Genomic DNA, 26,341 nt, shown 5'->3' on the forward strand with positions numbered 1-26,341 from the left:
AGTTCAAGGGGTTTTTGCTCCCTGGAGAGTGTCTTACATAAATACATAAGTATTGCCATACTGGGACAGACCAAAGGTCCATCAAGCCCAGCATCCTGTTTCCAACAGTGGCCAATCCAGGTCACAAATACCTGGCAAGATCCCCAAAAAGTACAAACCATTTTATACTCAGATCTCAAAGGTGGTCTCGAGTGTCTTCCATACACTATAGAAGTTAAAAGGGTTGCATCCTTTCTTCCCAAGTTCCACACTTTGTACTATCACCCAACCTCTGATACTATCCAAATTGGACTATTGAAATGCCATATATGCGGGTATTTCAGTTTCCATGAAATCATAGAAATGCTTCTGTTTAGTCAAAGAGCTCTATTCTATCACATATTATTCAACTTACCAACACAGCTCAAATGAACTACAGCCCAGAAATAGCCATCAGGATCAAACTGCAACAAAGAACACAGACTGAAGGAAAACAAGGACATGTATGCATCACACTTCCCCGGCTATATGGTTCCAAAGGTGAGCATTACATCACACTGCTCTCCCCTCCCTTTATAAAAACACAGGTCAGGAAACAGAAAATGTGCTGGTTAAAAACAGGCATCTGGGAACCCCGATTCTATTACTGAACACTATCATTGGCATAACAAATTTAGGTGCGACAATGGCTGTGCCTAAGTCTGCCATGAAATGAGTGTAACTTATACTATTGTATTAACTACTACTACTACTATTTAGCATTTCTATAGCGCTACAAGGCGTACGCAGCGCTGCACAAACATAGAAGAAAGACAGTCCCTGCTCAAAGAGCTTACAATCTAATAGACAAAAAATAAATAAAGTAATCAAATCAATGAATGTGAACGGGAAGGAAGAGAGGAGGGTAGGTGGAGGTGAGTGGTTACGAGTCAAAAGCAATGTTAAAGAGGTGGGCTTTCAGTCTAGATTTAAAGGTAGTTTAACTGTAGTAAAACTAGAAAGAGCTAAACCATGAAAGCACCAAGTGAACTTTCTATGCTACATGAATAGAACATACAGGCAGAATCATAGGACACCTGAAAACAAGACCGTATTTTTATAGCACAATGGACCTTACTGCACTGGGTAAAATATTCTTAGTAATAAACATTTGTAGGCAAAACTCAGTTGTATTTCTTCCTTGCATTTGTTTCCCTGGTGGGCTGCCCATTCCATGAACCAGAAGACAGACAAAATTTGAATGAAACAAAGGATTTGTTTAACACGATTAATCAATTATTATTATTAATAACTTGCGTTTTGCAGATGTTTAATTTGGAAAGTATTTTGTTATTTATGTGCTTGTGTGTTTTGTAGTTAAGTGAAGAGTTGGTGTATTATTGACATTGTAAATGTTATGTACTTTGCCTTGACAAACAGCAGAATATAAATAACAATACAGACAGGCTACATACTAGAAACTGTACAGTACATGCCTATATTCTGTTTTATATCTTTACGCAAAATACATCTTTGACGCGTCTACTCTAACCATTTCACTTTCTCATTTTCTTCTAAGGTCAAAGGGCCACAGTAGACAGCAGGGAAGAGAAACCTTGAATGCTGGCATGTATTATTCTAAATGGTTTGTGTTGCTAATAAGCTAACAAGATTATACAGTATTGCTACTGTAGACATTTAATTTGGAAAGCAACTTCACACAGTAAAGCTGAAGCGAGTGGCTTCCCATGGAGAAAACCTGACAGCTCTGCATGCCAGTCCAATAATTGGCGCTCCTCTTAACAGCCTGCCATCAAAACAAACTGGTCAAAATATCTATTGAAGATCAAGGCATGCTGATCTTTTTCTAATTGCTAGGCACTCCTCAAAATGTCCTTTTTTTAAAGCAAACTGTAATTAAAATAAAATACTCACGTTCCTGCATCTGTTCCAGCACAAACATACTTAAATATTTACAAATAGTACTGCAGCAGATCTATGATTGTCAATGTATTCAGAAGCTGTCAGAGTGAATTCTGGTAATAATAAATCATTGACCCCATATTAAGATAGATAACAACGTATAAAGATAAGCATATAATTATCTGCTCATCTTCACGCCAGACATTCAGTGGTCCTATCTGTTCAGGTAAAGAGAAGACTTATTCTTCTAAATTTGGACTGCTATTTGTGCTGCCTCCTTAAAATTTATCCAGAAAGCATCTGTCATCAGTCTCCTCATAAATTTTAGCCCAGGTATGCCCCTGGCCTCTTCTAAATCTAAGGGGTTGATATTCAACAGGGTTTAACTAAGCAGGAGAGGCTCCTGCCGTTAAACCCCGCTGATCAGGCCATTCCCAAATATTCAGCGGCACTTAACCAGTTAATGCCACTGAATATTCCCTCTGACTGCCAATGCACTAACTGGTTAGAGCAGAGACTGTCCAGGGGCGGAGCCAGTACTTAACTAGTTAGTGGTGATATTCAGTCCACCAACTGGCTGAGAGCTAGATGCACAGAACTCTGGTGCAGTAGGAAACAGTGCTGGAAAACAGAGACTGGAATACCGACTTGGAATTACTGACCAATGCTCAACACTATGGAAATTATATGCATGCTGTTAGTGTTGAGCATTGGTCAGTAAAGGGATTCGAACGTTCCTGCAGTAGGGCACAGCTATTGTACGTATGGCCAGTTAGTGTACCCTCCTGACTCCCCCAACCTAAAAAAATCCCTGGTGGGCCGGTGGACCCCCCCCCCCCCAAACAAATACCCTGGTGGTTCAGTGGGCCCCCTTGTGAACACTGGATCTGGTGGTCTAGGCCTACTCCCTCTTGCCTGAGCCCAGCCTCATCAAAATGGCGCTGCCCAGTGCAGCTTGGGATGCACTGGGAGGGACCTAAGTACTATATAGGTTCCTTATTAGAGAGTTGCGTGGGAACATAAATTTCACCTGTCCCCGCCTGTCCCTGATGGAATCTAACCTGTCCATGCCTGCAACTAATCTCCTCCATCCCAGCCCGTCCTCTGTACTAAAATACCCCAACCTATGCCATCGTTCTGGAAATCAACAAACAGAAAGTTCAAAGTACAGAGAAAAATCCAAGAAACAAAAAAGTACTAGGAGCCTTCACAAGAGGGACAAATCCTTTAATTGCACAACATGAGTCTTGTACATCAATCTTGTACCATTGACCTGAAAAATACAACTGAAAGCTGAATGCATTACAAACGGGACTTAAGTCCATGCAAAACATTCCCGCTTGCTCCACACAGTAGGAGCACGGAGTCCCTCTTACTCCAAGCGTAATCTAGCCCCTCCCCAGCTAATGTTGCAGAGTGTAATGGGGTCAAAGCTAGAGAATCCCTACTCGCTCCTGCCCATTCTGGCACTGAGTTCAAAATGACGCCAGTGATCTCTAGCAGTAACCTCACAGAAGGGATCAAGCTGCCATATAAGGAGGGGGGAAATCCGTTTGAGGGAGGCCTCCAGAGAACAGAATTACTACCACCAGCCCCCAGCTTTGTGACCCAATGCTCCCAGGAGAGGGAAATAATGCTGCTTACCAAATTGATCACAAGTTATTTTTGTATCATGAGAATGACTAACTTGCACTACTGAGCTACTGCAGGTTAGTCATTGCTGCAGTAAATTAAATTAAATACTAAGTACTCACCAGGATTAACTACTAGATAGGTCTCATCATTAAAATTTAAAACAAAAACACCACACGTGCGTGCTAACGCCTTAAATATCAAGGGCCCTGTTTAAAAAGGCATGCTAGCGTTTTTAGAAAGCGCTAAAAATTAATGCACGCTAACCATGTAGATACCTATATTCCTATGGGTGTCCACACGATTAGCTCACACTAATTTTTAGCACGCACTAAAAAAGCTAGTGCGCCTTTGTAAACAGGGTCCCCAAAATGGTTTGAAACTTAAAAAGATTTGCATTAAAAGCACAAAGTGAGAGTTATAATGCAGAATCAGAAAATTATATTAAAAAATTCCAAAACTCCCAGGGAGTGCTTGGTATATCAGCCTTTTTTTTGTTTGCATCATGATCACTGATATTCAGATGTGCAGGATTTTTGTTTTTGAAGATTTTGGGTAGTCTGTCTGGTGGTGTCTATTCTTGAATGCATAAAGGATGTTCTTTTCACAGCTGTGAGAGCGTATACACATACATTATTTTCTATCATTCTCTCATTACATTGCCATTTTCATTGAGAATTTATATATTTTGACTTGACAACCTTTAGGGTCTTATGCAATACCAGTTATTGCTTTTATTCATGTGCAGTTTTCTATGTGGCAAATCCATGATTGTCCAGCATTATTCTACTATGAATAAATAGTTTATTCATAGTAGATGACGGCAGAAAAAGACCTGCACAGTCCACCCAGTCTGCCCAACAAGATAACTCATATGTGCTACTTTTTGTGTATACCCTACTTTGATTTGTACCTGTGCTCTTCAGGGCACAGACCGTATAAGTCTGCCCAGCACTATCCCCGCCTCCCAACCACCAGTCCCGCTTCCCACCACCGGCTCTGGCACAGACTGTATAAGTCTTCCCAGCACTATCCCCGCCTCCCAACCACCAGCTCTGCCTCCCACCACCAGCTCTCGGTTTACAATAAAATCATCTCTCCTAAAAAAAATAAAATAAAAATAAAAGAGTATTGTATGCTTCAATATATTCATGCCATTGGATACTTCTCTTGTCTCTAATGATACTTACCGCCCTCTTTACAAAGTCGTGCTAGCAGCTGCTGATGTTGTAATGCCGACACAGCCCACTCCACCACCCTTTCTGTGGAATAATACTTCCTCAGATTGCTCCTAAGCCTATTCCCTCTCAACTTTGTCGTATGCCAGAGCTCTCCTTCATTTGAAAAAGGCTCTCTTCCTGTACATAAATGCCCTTGAGATATTTAAACGTTTCTATCATGTCTCCTCTCTCCCTCCTCTTTTCCAGCATATACATGTTGAGGTTCATAAGCCTGTCCCTATAATTTCTGCATTCAAGACCGCCTACTAATTACGTAGCCACCCTCTGGACCGACTCCATCCTGTTTATATCTTTCCATAGGTGCGGTCTCCAGAACTGCACGCAGTACTCCAAATGAGGCCTCACCAGAGACTTATACAACAGCACTATCACCTCCTTTTTCCTGCTGGTCATGCCTCTCTTTATGCACCCAAGTGTGAAGCACTGGCAAAAGCATGAAGAATGCCAGGGTGAAGAGAGAGCAAAACAGGTTACAAGTAGGAAAAGAGGTAATAATGCTTATGCACATATTAGTAATGGTGCCAGTTTCACACAATTTAATGGTGTAAATTGATACTGTCATTAATTAGCAATTATTGGAGTCAATTAGCAGTTACAAGCATAACTGCACTTAGGCGCAACTGTATAATGTTAGCACCTAAATTCTACAGAGCAAACTGCAAGAGGGGCAAGCACAATACACGCGCCTAAATGCGATGTAACTGTCGCATTTAGGTACACACATTTACACCTTTCATAGAGCTACTGTAAGCCTGTGGCGTAGCTACGGGAGGCCTCAAGGGCCAAGGCCCCCTCATCCCTCTCTCAGGCCCCCCTACACTGGTGGCCAAAAAGGTGCCTGATTTTTAGGCACCACTTACCTCTAGGTATAGCAGTTTGCTGAAGCTGAGGCTTTCAGGTGAGCCTCTCCTTGACAGATGTAGCAGCTGCTGTTCTCTGTGCGTGCCTTCTGTCTACCAATGTGCCAATGATTGCTCCCAACGATGGTGCCTGTCCCTGCGGCCTGGATGTACTGGCTCCTGTCTACTGGCACCAAGCTGAATTACTGAGTCACGTGGTGCTGGTAGGCAGGAGCCAGCATGTCTGGGCCAGAGAGATAGGCGCTAGCATCATTGGGAGCATTGGAGGATAGAGCTGCACTGTCGTAAGAGACCACAATTCCACAAATCTGCTGCTGAAGAGAGTGAGGAGCCTGCAAAGCTGCTCCTGAATTGGCTTCCTACCCTCACCCTCGTGGGCTAATCATTTGTCTTCCTCTCTCTCTCGTAATCCGGCATTTCTCCTTCCACTCTACCTCCGCACCCCCACACCGGTCTGGTCACCTTTCACTCCATCCAAGCCTCCACCCATGAAATCTTCCATAGATTGCTGACGACGGCAGCGTTTCACTTAGTGTCACGTCTGTGGCCGTGACCACCCTCAGACTTACCTTATTTCTTGGGGTCAGCTTCTAAGCTGGCTTCTGCCTATCCTTTCTGGAGTAGTTTTCCTTCTGTGAGCTGGCTGCTTCCAGCATGGCTCTAATTACTCCACTCTACTTCACCTGGGGGTGCTGCCTGAGTTAGCTCTACTTCTGTCTCCAGCCTGGCTCTGTTTGCTCCTCTGTGCTGCACCTAGGTATCTAAGTCTCTCTATGTTCTGTGTGCGCTCTGCCTGCTCCTTGGTTTGTGCTCCTCTCACCCGCTGGTGGCCAGAGCCAGTGGCTGCCTTAGTTTGTCTTGCTGTTCCTACCCGTTCCAGACTTTAGCCCAGTCCGGTCCAGTTCTTCCAGGCTGCCGGACTTGTCTCTCTTGTTTGTGCCTGGACAGCCTCCAGGCTTACTGATGGCTGCAGCTGCTCCTCAGGTGTTGAAGGGCTTTATTAATCACTTAGAGACTGCAGCCTTTGCATCGTCTAAGGGCCCTGGTATGTTAGAGTGCTCTGTGCACTGCTACCTTGTCCAGTTCAGTGTGAGTTTCTAGCTTGTTACTAGTAGCTTGGACATAGCTTTTCTTGTTGGCTTGTGTACAGCTTTACTAGTTCTCCTGTGTTTTGCTTAGTGTGAGTTTCTAGCTTGTGACTAGTTAGCTTGGGCATAGCTTTCTTGTTAGAAAGAGAGATGCTGAACTCAGGGGTAGGAAAAGAAGAAAGACATGTGGCCCAGGGGAGGGGAAGAAGATAGATACAGATATGCTGGCACTGGAAGGGGGCGGTAGTGTGAGAGAATTTGGGGAAAGCGAGAGCAGAAGCTGAATATGAGGATGGATAAGGGACATGTTTGATGTGGGGGGGGGGGGGCCATAGAGACACAGAGGGGGGTGATGGTCATATGAAGGGGACAGAGACACAGAAGGGCAATGCTGGACAGGACAAGAATAGGAACAGAGAGAGTGGAGATGCTGAACACGGTGGAAGGATGGGGCAGAGAGACAGGGAAGATACTGGACAGGGCAGATAGGAATGCAGAGGGAAGATGGATGGTGAACATGGAGAAAGAAGAAATGTCAAAATGGACAAGGAGGCCATGGCAAGAGAGTTAAAAAAAAAAAAAAAAAAGAAGAAGAAGAAGAAACCAGAGACTGGGACAACACAAATGGAAAAAGAAAACGACATACAACAAAAGTAGAACAAATCATTCTATTTTCTATTTATTGATTAGAATATGTTAGTTTTTGGAATGTATATCTGCCATATCTGGTGTAAGACATGGCTGGGGCCTGTGACAAAAAAACTCACTTATTGGCCTGAAATCTCCAGCATAGCAGTGGCAAATCTCCAGCTTTGGGATGGGCTACCCTTGGCATCCCTGCTCCCCCTCCATTGGCAGCAGGAGAACCATTAATAAGATGTCATCGCCTGCTACTGCAGGACTAGTTTCATAATATAAACTGCAAAATCTCACAGCTCTTATTGTGAGACTGGTTCTGAGTCTTTTTATTTGTATTTCTCCCGTGTTGTTCTGCTTATAGAGAATGTGATTTCTCAGTGTTTCCTGGTCTAATTTTTGGTCCTTTATTCTGTAATTGATGAGGGTTAATCTGTGTTCTGCATGTGACCAAGGTGAGAGATTTGCTGGTATATAGCTTGTGTGGGGATCCATAAGAGTCTGACTTGTCTGGTTTTCCAATAGGAAGTATACTGATGTTTTATATTTTTACTGCTGCCTTTGTAAAGGTACAGTTAATAGTATTTGTTTGTTTTAGAATTGGTGCTGTTAAGTTTGCTACATGGGCTCTGAGACGCATCTTTGCAGGATTTACTGTTACTTCATAAAGTATGTGGTATTGAAGAGTTTTTGTGTTGCTATTATTGAGGTGCTGCCAGAATTTCTGGTCAGTAATGGGTAGAGAAAGCACTGACCGGGTCAAAACTGCTGCTTTGTGCATGTGACTTCTGCTGCACATGGTGTCATTATATTATGCTTCCACTACCCACTTTTTAGGAGGTAAGGATCTTCTGTGCTTATCACAAAATTTATGGAAGTTGATTATGATTTTAGCTTCCAAGAGAGACCAAAGTTCCTGACAGTGCTCCCAAGAAAACATCTAGTCATCCAGTCTGCCAGTTATGTTGTCCACACTGCTATGGACACTTCTCAGCAGCTATCACAGTGAGACCATTTCAAAGAAATTTCCCTATCTGTGACAATCCTTTATTTGACTGCTCCTTCGTAAGAAGAAGGGGGTGTAAGGAAAACAATAAGGATACTTGAACTTAATGTTAGCCTCAGAAAGGAGAGAAAGCAGTAGAACACCAGTGGAAGGGAAAAGAAAGCTTCAAAGGTATTTAATTATTTTATTAATACAGCTTAATAATGCATTTTATATTTGTTATAAAGCAAAATAGAGGGATATGTGCCACTGCAGTAATTATTTTCCAGGATACTGTGATATGTGTTGAGAAGGTGACCAGACTCAAGTCTGCTATAATGGCAAAGTTTATGTTACGGGATAATGCAACTTTATTTTAAAATGTCAGTTTCCCCAAGTTTCCATGTGTGTATATGATTTATGTTGATTGATGTAGGACAGACTGTTTACTTAGAAATCCATTAAGTGCACTCTAAGGCATTATTTAGGAGTATACCAAGCACTACTCATACCTATATGAAAAGTGCCCCCCCTTCATGTTAACTCTGGGCCCCCCCCCAAAAAAAAAAGTCAAGTCTGTCTACGCCCCTGGTGTAAGCGCTAGCACCTACAGTTATGTATATAATGGTGGACTTAAGCTAGTAATTCTGTAACAATTAAATGATTAATTGCCGTTACACAATTCGCATTTAGTACACACACTTTAGATATCACACTCTACATGACCTGTACAGAATTAATTCCCTGGGGTGCAAAATCTAGTAGCCATGTATCAATTAGAAGGTAAGTAGAAAGTGTTGAACATGAAAGAATTCCATTTAAATAAATAAATCAAACACTTACCTGGGGATCATGTAATGGCAGACAACTTGCTGCTATCAACAGGAATAATGAACTGCAGAAGAAAAAGAAAAATAGATTCTGTGTGCATTCTGCAAGTCCAGTGTACTGGGTTCAGCTTTGGAGGTTTTATCTAGTCAAGGTTATAAAAACAATTGAAGTGGCCCGGAGAAAAGCAACCAAAGCAGTGTGGAGTCTGCACCAGATGATGTACGAGAAGAGACTTGAAGACCTGACTATGTATACCCTAGAGGAAAGGAGGGACAGGAGAGATATAATACAGACGTTTAAGTACTTGAAAGGTAATAACGAACGAACACCTTTTCCAAACTGGGGAAGCTACAGAACCAGAAGACATGAAATGAAGTGAAAGAAGGAAAATTTAAAAACACCACCAGGAAATATTTCTTTGCTAAAAGGGTGGTGGATGCTTGGAATAGCCTCCCACTGACAGAATTCAAAAAGGCAGGGAATAAACAGAGGATCTATTCCAAGCAAAGCAAAAACCTTATGATTCTCACACTACAAAAAGCATAAAGAGGGATAAACTACACAGAGCGGCAGTCACAACCCCAGCTATCTTAATTGGGCAGCTTGGATGGGCCACTCTGGTCTTTATCCGCAGTCATTTACTATGTTACCATGTGCTCACTTAATGTGTGGGGTTTGGAAGTTTCCCTGTGGGGATATATGACACCAGCAGCATGGACTGCAGTGAGAAAGGTTAGAAGTCTCCCTGTGGGGGTAACAGGTAAACATTCAGCTATGTGCCCTTCCAAGGCAGCTCAAGATCCTACCTCCCCCTCCCCCCCCCCAATGCCCCAATGGTAAGCATCTCCCCTTTAACCCTACCCCAGGTCCAGTAAGTCATATCACCTTCCATCCTCCCAACTTGGGTCCACAGGTCCAGTACCTATCATCACCTTCAATCCCCTCTCCACCCCCCCATAGGTTCAGCACCTTCACTCTGCTAGGTCTGCTACCACCATCATACCACCTCCTGGGCTCATATCACGGCCATCGCTGTGTTCCGGTCCTGCCCTTCTCACCTGTTGGCTCACCACAGCAACTCCAGTGCATGGACGGGCTTCCACGCTGCAGCACGCCATCTCCTCAGACTGTTCCTTAGGCACGCGCCCCCACTCTTTCTTTCAATGGGCCGGTGGTTCCCAGCACTCCGACTATTTGAGACGGCCAGCCCTCTCCTCCCTGCCTTCGCAACGTCTGCTAGCCTAGTCTTGCCGTGTGTTGCTGGACCTGTCTCCAATCTCAGCTCCTGCTGTTCCTGTTCCAGCCATGTCTACCCTGTCTCTAGCCTCTGCTCCTGCTGTTCCTGCTCTAGTTTTGGCTAAGTCCTCCAGTCACAATTTTCTACCTGTTCCTAAGTGACTCATCTGTCATTGGCTGGGGCCTCCTAGCCCTTGGTTCAGGAACCCACCAGAGGTCAATCCACAGGAGCTCCTGACCATTGCCTCATTAAACATACTACCTGATTATCTGCTTGGTCAGAGGGCTGCATTCGGTGACAAATATTACGTAGTACACAGTGGAGCTGAAATATTGGTTGGCTACAGCTGGTATGTCCAGCAAAACTAGAAACAGCATAGCTGACAAAGCACATGTCACTGACTCAAAAATGATGGCTGAGAAGAAACAAACTGTTCTCTTAATGTCTGAAGAGGTGGCGTGTCATCTTACCCAGTGCGTCAAGGCAGTATTGGAGGATAAGATGTCACAGCTTCAATTCACACTTCATGAAATGAAGGAGATGCTGACAAACCAGGCCTCTGAGGCTGCTGAGCATCAGCTCAATGCACAGGAAATAGTCACAGGAGACCTACAGGAATAGGTGGATCACCTGCACACACAAAATGCCAGAGTAGAGGAACAACTGGAGTATTATGAGAACCGTAGCCATAGGAACAACATTCAACTAGTTGGTCTGTCGGAGGACATAATGGATAAAGACCTAATTTCATTGTGTAAAAATGAGCTGCCTTGCAGGCCAGCAGGATAGTAAAACATTTCTAAGTGGAGAGTGCGCACATCGTTTGAGGCCAATGGTACTGGATTATGGCAGAACACGGGTGGTAACTGCACAATTCTTGAACTATGTGGATAAGATAAATAACTTCAGAGCATACCGCTCAGCTTGACAAGTGGAGATTTGTAATCTTAAGGTACTACTCTGAGGATTTTCCACTCAGGTGGCAGTGCGAAGACGCGCAGTGGCACCATATTGTACGCAGCTGGTCAATCAAGGCATCCGCTTCATGATGCGGTTCCCAGCTAAAGTAAAAAAATGTTTATAATGGATCCTTGCACCAATGTGATACAGTACAATCCTTGAAAAAAATTTGTTTCAGCCCTGGGTGAGCGAAATGCTGATGGAGACAAAAGGAACTGACAGGATGTGTGTGGGCAACTGTAGACTATCGATGGGATTTTTCAGTTCTACTTACATTGATTGACACCCAGCAGAGCTACTGGCATGTTGCTAACTTGACTGGATTACATACATTCATAGTTATGGCTGTGCTGGGTGATGGAGCAAGCTACCACATTGAAACTTATAGTCTTGGCCTTTAAGCTTTCTCTCTAGAAGATACTGGAGAAGGACATCTGGGACGTGGCATGGAACCAAGACACGTTATTACCAAGATCTTTGGTGGGGCAATAGCCAGGGACCTGTGGGTATTTGTGATGGGGTGAGGGTGGGTAGCACAATGGAAAGGTTGTTTGGAGAGAGGAGGGGTAATAGTGTGGGGAAAAATTTGTGTGTGAGGGTTGTGTAGTATATAGATGATGGAGGGTAGGAGGGAAGGGGGGGGGTCTTGTACGCGTCCGAAAAGGGTTTAGCTCTAGGGACAGGCAGATAACCCAGCACGGGATCATCAGTGAAGTCAAGAATGGTTTGGAGAACTGGAACAGTGGGGTGGGGGGTATGGCTGGGGCCTGACACCATGAGATATGTTAGACTAGAATGTGGCGTGAAAAGATGACTGTTTGGGACTATGACTGAACTAAAGATATTCTCGTTGAATGTTAGTGGTATTCATTCACCTATCAAACATCCCAAAATTCTTTCCTATTTGAAGAGAGGAGCAAATGTTGCTCTGTTGCAGGAAACACACGTCTCAGAGTTGCACAGGTTTTGAGTGAAGGAGGTGGCAGCCTCTGTCTTTAATGGGTGGCAAAGGGGAGCAGCTATCGTGTTTAAGAAGCTTTATGGAAAACCCATAAAGTAATTAAGGATCTACAAGGTAGAACCGTAGTAGTGCTGGGTGATCTGTTGTGCAACAAACATCTCTTTTGTAGCCTTTATGTTCCAAATGTGTACAATAATAAATTTTTCTCCCAGGTGGTAGCCTTGGTGTTACAATATGTTGATTACTAACCAACCAATTAGAGAAACCAAAGAAAAGACAAAACTGAAAAGGGGTCAAACACCTACATAACATTACTTAAAAGATCACCTCATTACCATACCAAAGCTATACCCAGCAACCCCAGACTACCCTTGGGAACTATAGGACTGGTGAATGCCAGATCAGCTGCAAAGAAGTCCTCAGTGATTCATGATGTCATCCATGAACAGCATCTTGATACTGTAGGAATAAGTGAAAGATGCCTAGATGAAAGCGGGGGTTTACCACTGGTTGAACTAGGTCTAACAGGTTTCAACATCAACCAAGACCAGGAAGACGGGGTACAGGGGTAGCAGTCTTGATTTGGGATACAATCAAACTGCAGAATCGCCATCCTCCAGCTAAATGAATCAGAACCTCTTTTAATCCAGCTAAAAGAGGAGAAACCAATCTGGCTGCTCATGGTATACATATGTTGTGTTTGCTTAGTATTGTAAATTGCCTGGATAGACTTTATACTCTTGAAATGCAATCACATTTATAAATAATAAAATAAAATATTCAAAATAAGTTTCCCCACTGGGTTTGTACCTCTTCCAAATTGTGTGCAAGTTGTCATAAAAATACTCGTTTTGGCCAGGGATTAAAAGGAGAGTGAGAGGGCACTTGTACTTAATCCCAGTGGCGTACTAAGGGGGGGGGGGGGGGGCGGTGGGTGCGGCCCGCCCCGGGTGCACGCCGCTGGGGGGGTTCCGCGCGCCGGTCAGCTTCGTTGTTTCCATGCTCCCTCTGCCCCAGAACAGGTTACTTCCTGTTCCGGGCAGTGGCGTAGCCAGAAGACAATTTTTGGGTGGGCCAGCGGGTTGGATGGGTGGGACACTACAACCCCAACCCCCCCCCCCCCCCCACGCAGCGCAAAGCACCTTTAAAGTTATCGACGCTGCCTCCACTCACCTTCTCCCACCGTGGCGCTGACTCGTCTCCTGCACTTCATGGTCTCCGTCTCCCACTGCCGCGGCAGCGCTCTATCGGCGCTGCCTGCCTGACAGCTGACAGAAGCGGCGCAACGACGTCCTGCTCCGGGACCTTCCCTCTGCCGCGTGCAATCCACCCTGCGTAAACAGGAAGTTGAATCAACGTGGCAGAGGGAAGGCCCCGGAGAAGGAGGACGTCGTGTCACGTCTGTCAGCTGTCAGGCAGGCAGCGCTGATAGCAAATTGAAAGCGCTGCCGTGAGGGTGGGAGATAGACACCGCGAAGTGCAGGAGAGGAGGCAGCGCTATGGCGGGGGTGGGAGAAGGTGAGGATGGGCCTGAGACGAAACTGGGTGGGCCTGGGCCCATCCAGGCCCACCCGTAGCTACGCCCCTGGTTCCGGGGCAGAGGGAGCATGGAAACAACGAAGCTGACCGGCGCGCGGCACCCCCCCCCAGCGGCGGCTTGCACCCGGTGGGGGGTGACGAGGGGGTTCGCGCTGCACAGGGGGGGGCGCTGCACCCAGGGGGCGGGGCGCATCGGCGACCGCCCCGGGTGTCAGCGCCCCTAGGAACGTCACTGCTTAATCCTCCCCCACCCCTATTTTTCATATCTTCCCATCAACATGACAAAAAACATTTGAAGTTTTGCTGCTTAACTGGCTGCAATTCTATGTATACATTTTTTGAAAAGTTGTCATTATAGATATAATTACTGGCACTCTCTCTCTATGAATGAAAATGCTTCTCCCAGTATACATGCTGTCAAATACATGCACATTAGCAATGCCCTTACAGATATTTGACATAAGGCTCAGTGTTTGACAGAGCTTTTAGTAAAATAATTGGGGAAATGTGAACATCTTGAATTATCCACACAGAACCCCTATGCAAAACAGAGCTTTGATTGGATTAATGTGGCATCCACATCACACAGTATTTCATACTAACCAAATTAGTTCAGTCATTCTGCTATAAATCTAGTCAGTCCCAGATAAACTGTTCAGATAGACAGCTTGAACTCATCAGCGTATAGAAAGAATATTAGGAGAACTTCCACTTGCATGCATCTGAAAAATATTGAGAGGATTTTACAGCCAGGCCCACACACACAGCACTATGGTACACAAGGGCTAGAGTCAGACCCTTTCTATACCCTACGGGGGTCTTTTACTTAGGTGCACTGGCATTTTTAGCGCGTGCTAAAAATAGGCGCATGCTAAATGCTAAAGACGAACACAGAAGTACATTGGTGTCTCTAGCGTTTAGCGCACGCCTATTTTTAACGCAAGCTAAAAACGCCAGCACACCTTAGTAAAAGACTCTGTGTATGCTGAGGTCAGGCTTACTGCAGGAGGAAGAGAGGATGGCTGTGCTACTAGAGCAGATCTCGCTGACCAAGTAGGGATGCCCTTTCAGCATTCAGACCAGCAAAAACTTCTTCAGGATTGCTCATGAATGCAATTTAGGGTGAAAAGAGGTAGAAAGATAGCGGTCTACAGGAGGAAAACAAAAATGGACTAAAAAAAAAAAAGCAATATACAACTTCGCCCTGCCTTCAAAACAATGGCACTGCAGAGGATTTAAAATTTTACTTACCTGCAAATTTTCATCAAAGACACATGCTGCAAGAAAATAAAATTGATAATTATTTTCTGCAATCACATTCTCAATCCCTGGAGAGGGGCTGCTAGTTTTGTAGCTCAGGTCTAGGTACAATGTTTACTGGTTGTGCAATATAACCAAGTTCCCTCTTCCCTTACCAGGCACAGATTTTGTTGGAAGGTTTAAATTCTGCTGCACATTTGCAAACATTGTTGAATATTACATATGCATGGAAACAAGTTTTTGTTGAAAATATTTGTAAATAAAAAAGTTTTATTACAGTTGTGTATTTTTCTTGTTTATCTCTCTTCTCCTTTCCCTCCACCCCCCCCCCCCCCGGCTTAACCCATTTTCTTACTTCTTCCTTCCTCCCTTACCCCATCCCACTCATCCTAAAAGTCTGTCTCCCTTATCTTGGATCTACCGTTTTCCCCATCTCCATGCTTCTTTTATTCTTCCATTCACAGGCAGTGAATGGGGTGAGTCACTGCCATACTGCCCTGCAAATGGCAGAAGGAAGTCCATTCTGGATGATTGCGAGAAAAATCTCATTTTGGTTGGTTTCTCTGCAATGAGCTTACTGCCTTTTGCCTCTGAAATGTTGGTGATCCTGAAGGGGAAGTGCAGAAGTCCAATACGCAATATGATGGGACATACTTCTAGATTACTGCACTGAACCATGGAAAGGGGATATTAGCAGTATACAAGAATTAATTTGATTAGATTACAGATAGGCACTTAACTTATTTTTGTGCATAAGCAGACTTACTTCTCCTGCCATTGCAGGGCAGAATAGTCCAGCCAATTTTTTCCTCCCCCATACAACATGAGCAGTCAGGGAGTTTGGGGGCAGAGGTTGGTTTGTGCGATCATTTCCAACCAAAAACATGTTATGTGTTCGGTCATCCCTCCCTCTTCCATGTTCCTCATTTAATTATAAAACACGACCAATCAGTATCTTCCCTACTTCTGTCAGTGTAGCAACTCGGTATAAATCATGTGGCTGCAGCTGCAACAGCATTATAAGAGACAGTAAGGAAACAGTAACAGCAGTGGGAGGCTTTGAAAGAAATGAGTTTCATGAAACAGAGGTTGCAAAATAAAGAATATCAGCAGCAGTGATGTCACTGGGAGGCTTAGTTTCCTGCAATTTTGCAAGAAGAAGTAAACTCTTTGGCAATTACTACCGACTCACATGATACCAGAGTCCCCAGTAGAAATACAAAATACAAACAAATACAAACACATGCGTCCAGCTTTTCCTATATGAGCACACAGTTGTGGAATGCACTACCACTTAACCTAAAAACAACTTACGAACTAACCAGCTTTCGTAAATCTCTGAAAACCTCTCTCTTCAACAAGGCATACCACAACAATCGATTGTTGTGGTATGCCTTGTTGAAGTGAGAGGTTTTCAGGAGCTCTGTGATCCTTGAACATAGAAAATGACGGCAGATAAAGGTCATATGGCACATCCACTATCCACTATCTCTTCCTCCCCTTAAGGGATCCCACGTGCCTGCCCCATGCGTTCTTGAATTCAGATACAATCCTCATCTCCAACACCTCCACCAGGAGGTCATTTCACACATCTACCACTCTTTCCATAAAGAAGTATTTCTTTAGATTACTTTGAGTCTTCTATCCCCCTTCAACTTCATCTTATGCCTTCTTGTTCCAGAGCTTTCTTTCAGTTGAAACGAGACTGGCCTCCTGTGCATTTATACCACACAGACATTTAAATGTCTCAATCATATCTCCTCTCATCTTTTCTTCCAATGTATACATATTGAGGTCTACGAATGTCTCTATAAGCTTTATGATGAAGACCACTGATCATTGTAATAGCCACCCTCTGGGCTGACTCTATCCTGGTTATATCTTTCTGAAGGTGTGGTCTCCAGAACTGCACACAGTACTCCAAATGGGATCTCATCAGAGACTTACACAGAAGTACTATCACCTCCTTTTTCCTGCTGGCTATTCCTCTTCCTATACACCAAAGTTTTCTTTTGGCTTTGGCTGTCGCCCTTTCTACCTGTTTGGCCACCTTAAGTTCATCAGTAACAATCACCCCCAAGTCTCACTCTTCTTTCAAGCACAGAAGTACTTCTCCTCCTAAATGGTACTGCTCCCTTGGGTTTCTGTTTCCCAAGTACATGACCGTTTTTGGTTTTTTTTAGCATTAAATCTTAGTTGCCAACTTCTGGACCATTCTTCTAGCTTAGCTAGATCCTTCCTCATGCTATTCACACCATCAGGAGTGTCTACCCTATTACAGAGTATTTTTATCGTCCGCAAAGAGGTAAATCTTACCCAACAGCCCTTCCAAAATATTACTCACAAAGATGTTACAAAGAGCCAGGTCAAGAACCGATCCTTGCGGCATACCACTGGTAACATCCTTTCCTCTGAGTGAACTCCATTTACCACCATCTGTCTTGTTCCCACTTAACCACTTTCTAAACCAGTTAGTAACTTTGCGTTCCAGACCAACAGCACTCAGTTTATTTATTAGTCACCTTCAGGAACCGTGTCAAAGGCTATGCTGAAATCTAAAGTACATCACATCTAGCGCTCTCCCTAAATCCAACTGTTTGGTCACCTAGTCAAAGAAGTTAATCAGATTAGTCTGACAAGACTTTCCTCTAGTAAAACCATGCTACCTCAGGTCCTGTAATACATTTGGAAATACTTTTAAAACAAACAGGAGGAAACATTTTTTCACTCAACAAATAGTTAAGCTCTGGAGCTCTTTGCAGGAGGATGTGGTAACAGCTGTTAGTGTATATGGGTTTAAAAAAGGTTTGGACAAGTTCCTGGAAGAAAAGTTCATAGTCTGCTATTGAGACAGACATGGGGAAGCAACTGCTTGCCCTAGAATTTGTAGAATGAAATGGTGCCACAATTTGGGTTTCTGCCAGGCTTGGCTACTGTTAGAAACAGTATACTGGGCTAGATGGACTATTGGTCTGACCCAGCATGGCTACTCTTATGTTCTTAACTTCTCTACCAGCTGTTTTAGAAGTGTTTCCATTAATTTACATCACTGAAGACTAACTGCCATAGGCGCCCGCGCCCCATATAAGAGGCTTAACATGATGAACAAGAGAATCGACTGCTCATGCTCTCTCTCCCCACTTGCTGAGACTGTTGGCAGTTTTCTTCTTTCCATCCCTCCCTGTCACCTGCAAGTCAAGTATTTCTCTCCTTGTATTATCCCCCCCCTCCCCCCACACGGTTCCAGTGTTTCTCCCCTTTTCTTACCCCCCCCCCCCCCCGGTTCCAGAGTTTCTCCCCTTTTCTTACCCCCCCCTCCCCCCCGCTCCCCGTGGTCCAACAATACTTGCTAACCTTCCTCAACAGCTGTAGGCAGGGCAAGAGCATCGTAGCGATTGAAAGGAACTGCCACAATCTTCCCTGTGATATGTTCTGATGCAATTTCCTGTTCTGCAGGGGCAGGACACGTCACAGGGAAGATCGTGGCAGTTTCTTTCAATCACTGTGATGCTCCTGCCCGCAGCTGCCTTCCCCATCTGAGGAAGAGAAGGAAAGAGAGAAATTGCCATCCATACAGTCAACAGCAGGGGTATGTCTGCTGTCTCCGGCAAATGGGAGATAGTTTGTGACTTGTGTAGTGTTCATTGAAAGCACTTATGTTGTATCGTACGGTATTATGGTACGGTATATGTCTGTAACCTGGTTAATTTACTGTAAATTGATAAGTTCCTGGTGTGGGGATGGATCATTTTGACGTGTGGTTTCACTTGTCAGACTGAATTTTTAATTTACCTTTTTGGCAGAGGCTTCGAAAATTGTCTTTCAGTGATGTGTATAGTATAGCATTATGCTGGTTATTTTTTTTTCTCCTGGTTTGTTTCATAGAAAGCGAATGCTACATACCTGTAGAAGGTATTCTCCGAGGACAGCAGGCTGATTGTTCTCACTGATGGGTGATGTCCACGGCAGCCCCTCCAATTGGAATCTTCACTAGCAAAAACCTTTGCTAGCCCTCGCGCGCCGATGCGCACCGCACATGCGCGGCCGTCTTCCCACCCGAAACCGGCTCGTGCCGGCCAGTCTCATATGTAGCAAGACAAAGAGAAGGGAAGACACAACTCCAAAGGGGAGGCGGGCGGGTTTGTGAGAACAATCAGCCTGCTGTCCTCGGAGAATACCTTCTACAGGTATTTAGCATTCGCTTTCTCCGAGGACAAGCAGGCTGCTTGTTCTCACTGATGGGGTATCCCTAGCCCCCAGGCTCACTCAAAACAACAACCATGGTCAATTGGGCCTCGCAACGGCGAGGACATAACTGAGATTGACCTAACAATTTATCCAACTAACTGAGAGTGCAGCCTGGAACAGAATAAACATGGGCCTAGGGGGGTGGAGTTGGATTCTAAACCCCGAACAGATTCTGAAGCACTGACTGCCCGAACCGACTGTCGCGTCGGGTATCCTGCTGCAGGCAGTAATGAGATGTGAATGTGTGGACAGATGACCACGTCGCAGCTTTGCGAATCTCTTCAATAGTGGCTGACTTCAAGTGGGCTACCGACGCTGCCATGGCTCTAACATTATGAGCCATGACATGACCCTCAAGAGCCAGCCCAGCCTGGGCGTAAGTGAAGGAAATGCAATCTGCTAGCCAATTGGATATGGTGCGTTTCCCCACAGCCACTCCCCTCCTGTTGGGATCAAAAGAAACAAACAATTGGGCGGACTGTCTGTTGGGCTGTGTCCGCTCCAGATAGAAGGCCAATGCTCTTTTGCAGTCCAATGTGTGCAGCTGACGTTCAGCAGGGCAGGAATGAGGACGGGGAAAGAATGTTGGCAAGACAACTGACTGGTTCAGATGGAACTCCGACACAACCTTTGGCAAGAACTTAGGGTGAGTGCGGAGGACTACTCTGTTATGATAAAATTTGGTGTAAGGGGCCTGGGCTACCAGGGCCTGAAGCTCACTGACTCTACGAGCTGAAGTAACTGCCACCAAGAAAATGACCTTCCAGGTCAAGTACTTCAGATGGCAGGAGTCCAGTGGCTCAAAAGGAGGTTTCATCAGCTGGGTGAGAACGACACTGAGATCCCATGACACTGTAAGAGGTTTGACAGGGGGCTTTGACAAAAGCAAACCTCTCATGAAGCGAACAACTAAAGGCTGTCCTGAGATCGGCTTACCTTCCACACGGTAATGGTATGCACTGATTGCACTAAGGTGAACCCTTACAGAGTTGGTCTTGAGACCAGACTCAGACAAGTGGAGAAGGTATTCTAGCAGGGTCTGTGTAGGACAAGAGCGAGGATCTAGGGCCTTGCTGTCACACCAGACGGCAAACCTCCTCCATAGAAAGAAGTAACTCCTCTTACTGGAATCTTCCTGGAAGCAAGCAAGATGCGGGAGACACCCTCTGACAAAGAGGCAAAGTCTACGCTCTCAACATCCAGGCCGTGAGAGCCAGGGACCGGAGGCAGGGATGCAGAAGCGCCCCTTCGGTCTGTGTGATGAGGGTCGGAAAACACTCCAATCTCCACGGTTCTTCGGAGGATAACTCCAGAAGAAGAGGGAACCAGATCTGACGCGGCCAAAAGGGAGCAATCAGAATCATGGTGCCTCGGTCTTGCTTGAGTTTCAACAAAGTCTTCCCGACCAGAGGTATGGGAGGATAAGCATACAGTAGACCTTCCCCCAGTCCAGGAGGAAGGCATCCGATGCCAGTCTGCCATGGGCCTGAAGCCTGGAACAGAACTGAGGGACCTTGTGGTTGGCTCGAGATGCGAAGAGATCTACCAAGGGGGTGCCCCACGCTTGGAAGATCTGTCGCACCACTCGGGAGTTGAGCGACCACTCGTGAGGTTGCATTATCCTGCTCAACCTGTCGGCCAGACTGTTGTTTATGCCTGCCAGGTATGTGGCTTGGAGCACCATGCCGTGACGGCGAGCCCAGAGCCACATGCTGACGGCTTCCTGACACAGGGGACGAGATCCGGTGCCCCCCTGCTTGTTGATGTAATACATGGCAACCTGGTTGTCTGTCTGAATTTGGATAATTTGGTGGGACAGCCGATCTCTGAAAGCCTTCAGAGCATTCCAGACCGCTCGTAACTCCAGAAGATTGATCTGCAGATCGCGTTCCTGGAGGGACCAGCTTCCTTGGATGTGAAGCCCATCGACATGAGCTCCCCACCCCAGGAGAGACGCATCCGTAGTCAGCACTTTTTGTGGCTGAGGAATTTGGAAAGGACGTCCCAGAGTCAAATTGGACCAAATCGTCCACCAATACAGGGATTTGAGAAAACTCGTGGACAGGTGGATCACGTCTTCTAGATCCCCAGCCGCCTGAAACCACTGGGAAGCTAGGGTCCATTGGGCAGATCTCATGGGAAGGCGGGCCATGGGAGTCACATGAACTGTGGAGGCCATGTGGCCTAGCAATCTCAACATCTGCCTAGCTGTGATCTGCTGGGACGCTCGCACCCGCAAGACGAGGGACAACAAGTTGTTGGCTCTCGCCTCTGGGAGATAGGCACGAGCCGTCCGAGAATCCAGCAGAGCTCCTATGAATTCGAGTCTCTGCACTGGGAGAAGATGGGACTTTGCATAATTTATCACAAACCCCAATAGCTCCAGGAGGCGAATAGTCATCTGCATGGACTGTAGAGCTCCTGCCTCGGATGTGTTCTTCACCAGCCAATCGTCGAGATAAGGGAACACATGCACTCCCAGTCTGCGAAGTGCCGCTGCTACCACAGCCAAGCACTTCGTGAACACTCTGGGCGCAGAGGCGAGCCCAAAGGGTAGCACACAGTACTGGAAGTGACGCGTGCCCAGCTGAAATCGCAGATACTGTCTGTGAGCTGGTAGTAATGGGATGTGCGTGTGTAGGCGTCCTTCAAGTCCAGAGAGCATAGCCAATCGTTTTCCTGAATCATGGGGAGAAGGGTGCCAGGGAGAGCATCCTGAACTTTTCTTTGACCAGATATTTGTTCAGGGCCCTTAGGTCTAGGATGGGACGCATCCCCCCTGTTTTCTTTTCCACAAGGAAGTACCTGGAATAGAATCCCAGCCCTTCCTGCCCGGATGGCACGGGCTCGACCGCATTGGCGCTGAGAAGGGCGGAGAGTTCCTCTGCAAGTACCTGCTTGTGTTGGAAGCTGTAAGACTGAGCTCCCGGTGGACAATTTGGAGGTTTTGAGGCCAAATTGAGGGTGTATCCTTGCCGGACTATTTGGAGAACCCACTGATCGGAGGTTATGAGAGGCCACCTTTGGTGAAAAACTTTCAACCTCTCTCCGACCGGCAGGTCGCCCGGCACTGACACTTGGATATCGGCTATGCTCTGCTGGAGCCAGTCAAAAGCTCGTCCCTTGCTTTTGCTGGGGAGCCGAGGGGCCTTGCTGAGGTGCACGCTGCCGACAAGAGTGAGCGCGCTGGGGCTTAGCCTGGGCCGCAGGCTGTCGAGAAGGAGGATTGTACCTACGCTTACCAGAAGCGTAGGGAACAGTCTTCCTTCCCCCTAAAAAAATCGTCTACCTGTAGAGGTAGAAGCTGAAGGCTGCCAGCGGGAGAACTTGTCGAAAGCGGTGTCCCGCTGGTGGAGCTGCTCTACCACTTGTTCGACTTTCTCTCCAAATATATTATCCGCACGGCAAGGTGAGTCCGCAATCCGCTGCTGCATCCTATTCTCCAGGTCAGAGGCATGCAGCCATGAGAGTCTGCGCATCACCACACCTTGAGCAGCAGCCCTGGACGCAACATCAAAGGTGTCATACACCCCTCTGGCCAGGAATTTTCTGCACGCCTTCAGCTGCCTGACCACCTCCTGAAATGGCTTGGCTTGCTCAGGGGGGAGCTTGTCCACCAAGCCCGCCAACTGCCGCACATTGTTCCGCATGTGTATGCTCGTGTAGAGCTGGTAAGACTGTATTTTGGGCACGAGCATAGAAGAATGGTAGGCCTTCCTCCCAAAGGAGTCTAAGGTTCTAGAGTCCTTGCCCGGGGGCGCCGAAGCATGCTCCCTAGAACTCTTAGCCTTCTTTAGGGCCAAATCCACAACTCCAGAGTCGTGAGGCAACTGAGTGCGCAACAGCTCTGGGTCCCCATGGATCCGGTACTGGGACTCGATCTTCTTGGGAATGTGGGGATTACTTAATGGCTTGGTCCAGTTCGCCAGCAATGTCTTTTTGAGGACATGATGCATGGGTACTGTGGACGCTTCCTTAGGTGGAGAAGGATAGTCCAGGAGCTCAAACATCTCAGCCCTGGGCTCGTCCTCCACAACCACCGGGAAGGGGATGGCCGTAGACATCTCCCGGACAAAGGCCGCAAAAGATAGACTCTCGGGAGGAGAGAGCTGCCTTTCAGGGGAGGGAGTGGGATCAGAAGGTAGGCCATCAGACTCCTCGTCAGAGAAATATCTGATGTCCTCCTCCTCCTCCCACGAGGCCTCACCATCGGTATCAGACACAAGTTCACGGACCTGTGTCTGAAGCCGTGCCCGGCTCGACTCCGTGGGACCACGGCCACGGTGGGAGCGTCGAGAGGTAGACTCCCTCGCCCGCACCGGCGAAGCTCCCTCCGCCGACGTCGTCGGGGAGCCGACGCAGTTGGTACCGCAAGTGGCACCGATGTCGGAGACCTCACCCCGGGCAAGGGGCCAGCCGGCGCCTCACTCGACGGTACCGGTGGCACAAGCACCCCCGGTACCGGAGGGGAAGGGCGCAACAGCTCTCCCAGGATCTCTGGGAGGACGGCCCGGAGACTCTCGTGCAAAGCGGCTGTGGAGAAAGACGTGGAAGCCGATGCAGGCATCGATGTCAGAGTCTGTTCCGGGCATGGAGGCTGTTCCGGGCTGTCCATAGTGGAGCGCATCGACACCTCTTGAACAGAGGGTGAGCGGTCCTCTCGGTGCCGATGCCTACTGGGTGCCGACTCCCTCGGCGACCCAGAGCTCTCGGTGCCGATACGGGAAGGGGACCGGTGTCGATGCTTCTTCGACTTTTTGGAACGAAGCATGTCACCGGAACCTCCCGGCACCGACGAGGAGGACGTAGAATCCAGCCGTCGCTTCCTCGGGGCCGAGGCCGAATAAGATCGGTCTCGGGGGGGCTGTACCACAGGAGCCCTCAGGGTAGGGGGAGACCCACCTGAAGGCTCACCGCCACCAGCAGGGGAATGGACAGCCCTCACCTGCACTCCAGTCGAAGCACCACCGTCCGACGACATCAGCAGAAGTGGAGGTCCCGGTATCACCGACGCCGACGCAGCCTTCCGATGTCTCAGCCCCGATGCAGAGGGTCGATGCCTCGATGCACTCGATGCAGTCGCAGCAGAGGACGAAGGTCTAGACGCTGTCGACGTCGATGCACTCGATACTCCCGGTGCCGATGCCGACGAAGAGCCCGAGAACAAAACGTTCCACTGGGCCAATCTTGCTACCTGAGTCCGCTTTTGTAAAAGGGCGCACAGACTACAGGCCTGCGGGCGGTGCCCAGCCCACAGACACTGAAGACACGACGCGTGCCTGTCAGTGAGCGAGATTACCCGGGCGCACTGGGTGCACTTCTTGAAGCCGCTGCGAGACTTCGATGACATGGGCGGAAAAATCACGCCGGCGAGATCAAAACTCGTGATTGCGTAAGGCACCAAAAAGAGGGGGAGAAAAAATTCGACCCGAGCCCTCAAAAGGGCCTACCCCGAAGACGAAAAGAAACTTACCGGGGCAAAAACTGGAAATAGAGGAAAGGGAAAAAGACCGAAAAGGTCTTCTTCCGAAATCCATTTTTTTTTTTTTAGCGAAAAGTCAAAAGAGACGCGCGAGGTCAACTTAAGGGGCGCGAACGGCGTAACACGACCGTACCGAGCGCGGACAAAAGAAGACTGGCCGGCATGAGCCGGTTTCGGGCGGGAAGACGGCCGCGTATGCGCGGTGCGCGAGGGCTAGCAAAGGTTTTTGCTAGTGAAGATTCCGATTGGAGGGGCTGCCGTGGACGTCACCCATCAGTGAGAACAAGCAGCCTGCTTGTCCTCGGAGAAATTTCATATACCATAGCTCTTTTCTTGAGTTGAAGGCTTTGTTAAAGCGTTTTCATTTCCATTCTTTAATTTCACATGCTGTAATAACATATTTCACTTTTTATTTTTTTTCAATATTTTTATTGATCCCGATTAACGTTTTTGTATTTCTAGATGGTATGGAATTAGATTTTGTAAAAAAGACATATACAAGGTTTTCTTTTAGTATTAATTTTAAGGAGAGTCTCGTGACGCGATGCACACGAGCAGTTGCTGATCGCGCTGCTCCGTGCTTCCTCCACATTTTCCGCTGATAAATCCCTTCAAGATAACGATTGAGGATTCGATCTAGTTTATAAACTTACCTAGACTCTAATACGAACGGAGCTGGGAGTCTAGAAACGGCGATGGCGACCAAAACATTGCGTTGAGACAAAGAGAAGTGTAAGGCAGGAGATGACAAGATGGCGGCACCGCCGAGCCCGCCGGGAACATCAGTTAGCTCGGCGTGGGCTGCCGAAATTGTTGGTGAAGTGACTACTGCCCTAGAAGCAATACTGGATAAAAAATTGCAGGGCCTGGATGTAAAGCTGGAAGGGCTTAAAAATGATATGTCGCAAATAAGCCAGGACATGGTATTGTTTCAACAGCGCACAGGAGCCCTGGAAGACCAGGTATCTAACATGGAACAGCAGTACTCCAAGTTAATAAAAATGGTGGAGACGCAGGCAGAAAAGATTGAAGACCTTGAAAATCGGTCACGGCGCAATAACTTGCGCTTCGTTGGACTCCCGGAGGAATTAGGAGACAAGGAACTTCGATCGTTTTTGGAATCCTGGCTTGTCAAGGAGCTCAAATTATCAACAGAGATGGGGCCGCTAATAATTGAGAGGGCACACCGCGTGGGACCGCTGCGACAAAATTCCACCAAGCCCCGGGTCGTCATTTGCCGGATACTCAACTTCGTGCAGAAAACCGCAATAATGCAAGCCATACGAGGAGGAACGGGGCTAAACTACAATAATCACAAAATCCTATGTTTCCAGGATTACTCTGTGGCGGTGGCTGCACAGAGAAAGAACTTTGCCCCGGTGTGCTCCCAGCTCATACAGCACAAAATCAAATTTGCTTTATTATATCCGGCACGGCTGAAGATTTTTCACCAATCCAATATAAAAATATGCAATTCGGCTCAGGAAGCCCAGCAATTTG

General features: G+C 46.9%; 1 protein-coding gene across 1 annotated transcript in view; it reads right to left on the reverse strand.

Moving 5' to 3' along the window:
- TMEM241 (transmembrane protein 241) overlaps window positions 1-26,341 on the reverse strand; it is a 143,197-nt gene that overhangs the window by 67,656 nt on the left and 49,200 nt on the right. The window contains exons 6-8 of the mRNA XM_030188024.1: window positions 15,103-15,128; window positions 9,167-9,218; window positions 395-443 (exon numbers count right to left, since the gene is read on the reverse strand). Of these exons, the coding sequence (XP_030043884.1) occupies window positions 395-443; window positions 9,167-9,218; window positions 15,103-15,128 (127 nt within the window). The remainder of the gene's footprint in view (window positions 1-394; window positions 444-9,166; window positions 9,219-15,102; window positions 15,129-26,341) is intronic.

The sequence above is a fragment of the Microcaecilia unicolor genome, chromosome 1 (assembly GCF_901765095.1).
Source record: "Microcaecilia unicolor chromosome 1, aMicUni1.1, whole genome shotgun sequence".
NCBI classification, from domain to species: Eukaryota; Metazoa; Chordata; class Amphibia; order Gymnophiona; family Siphonopidae; genus Microcaecilia; species Microcaecilia unicolor.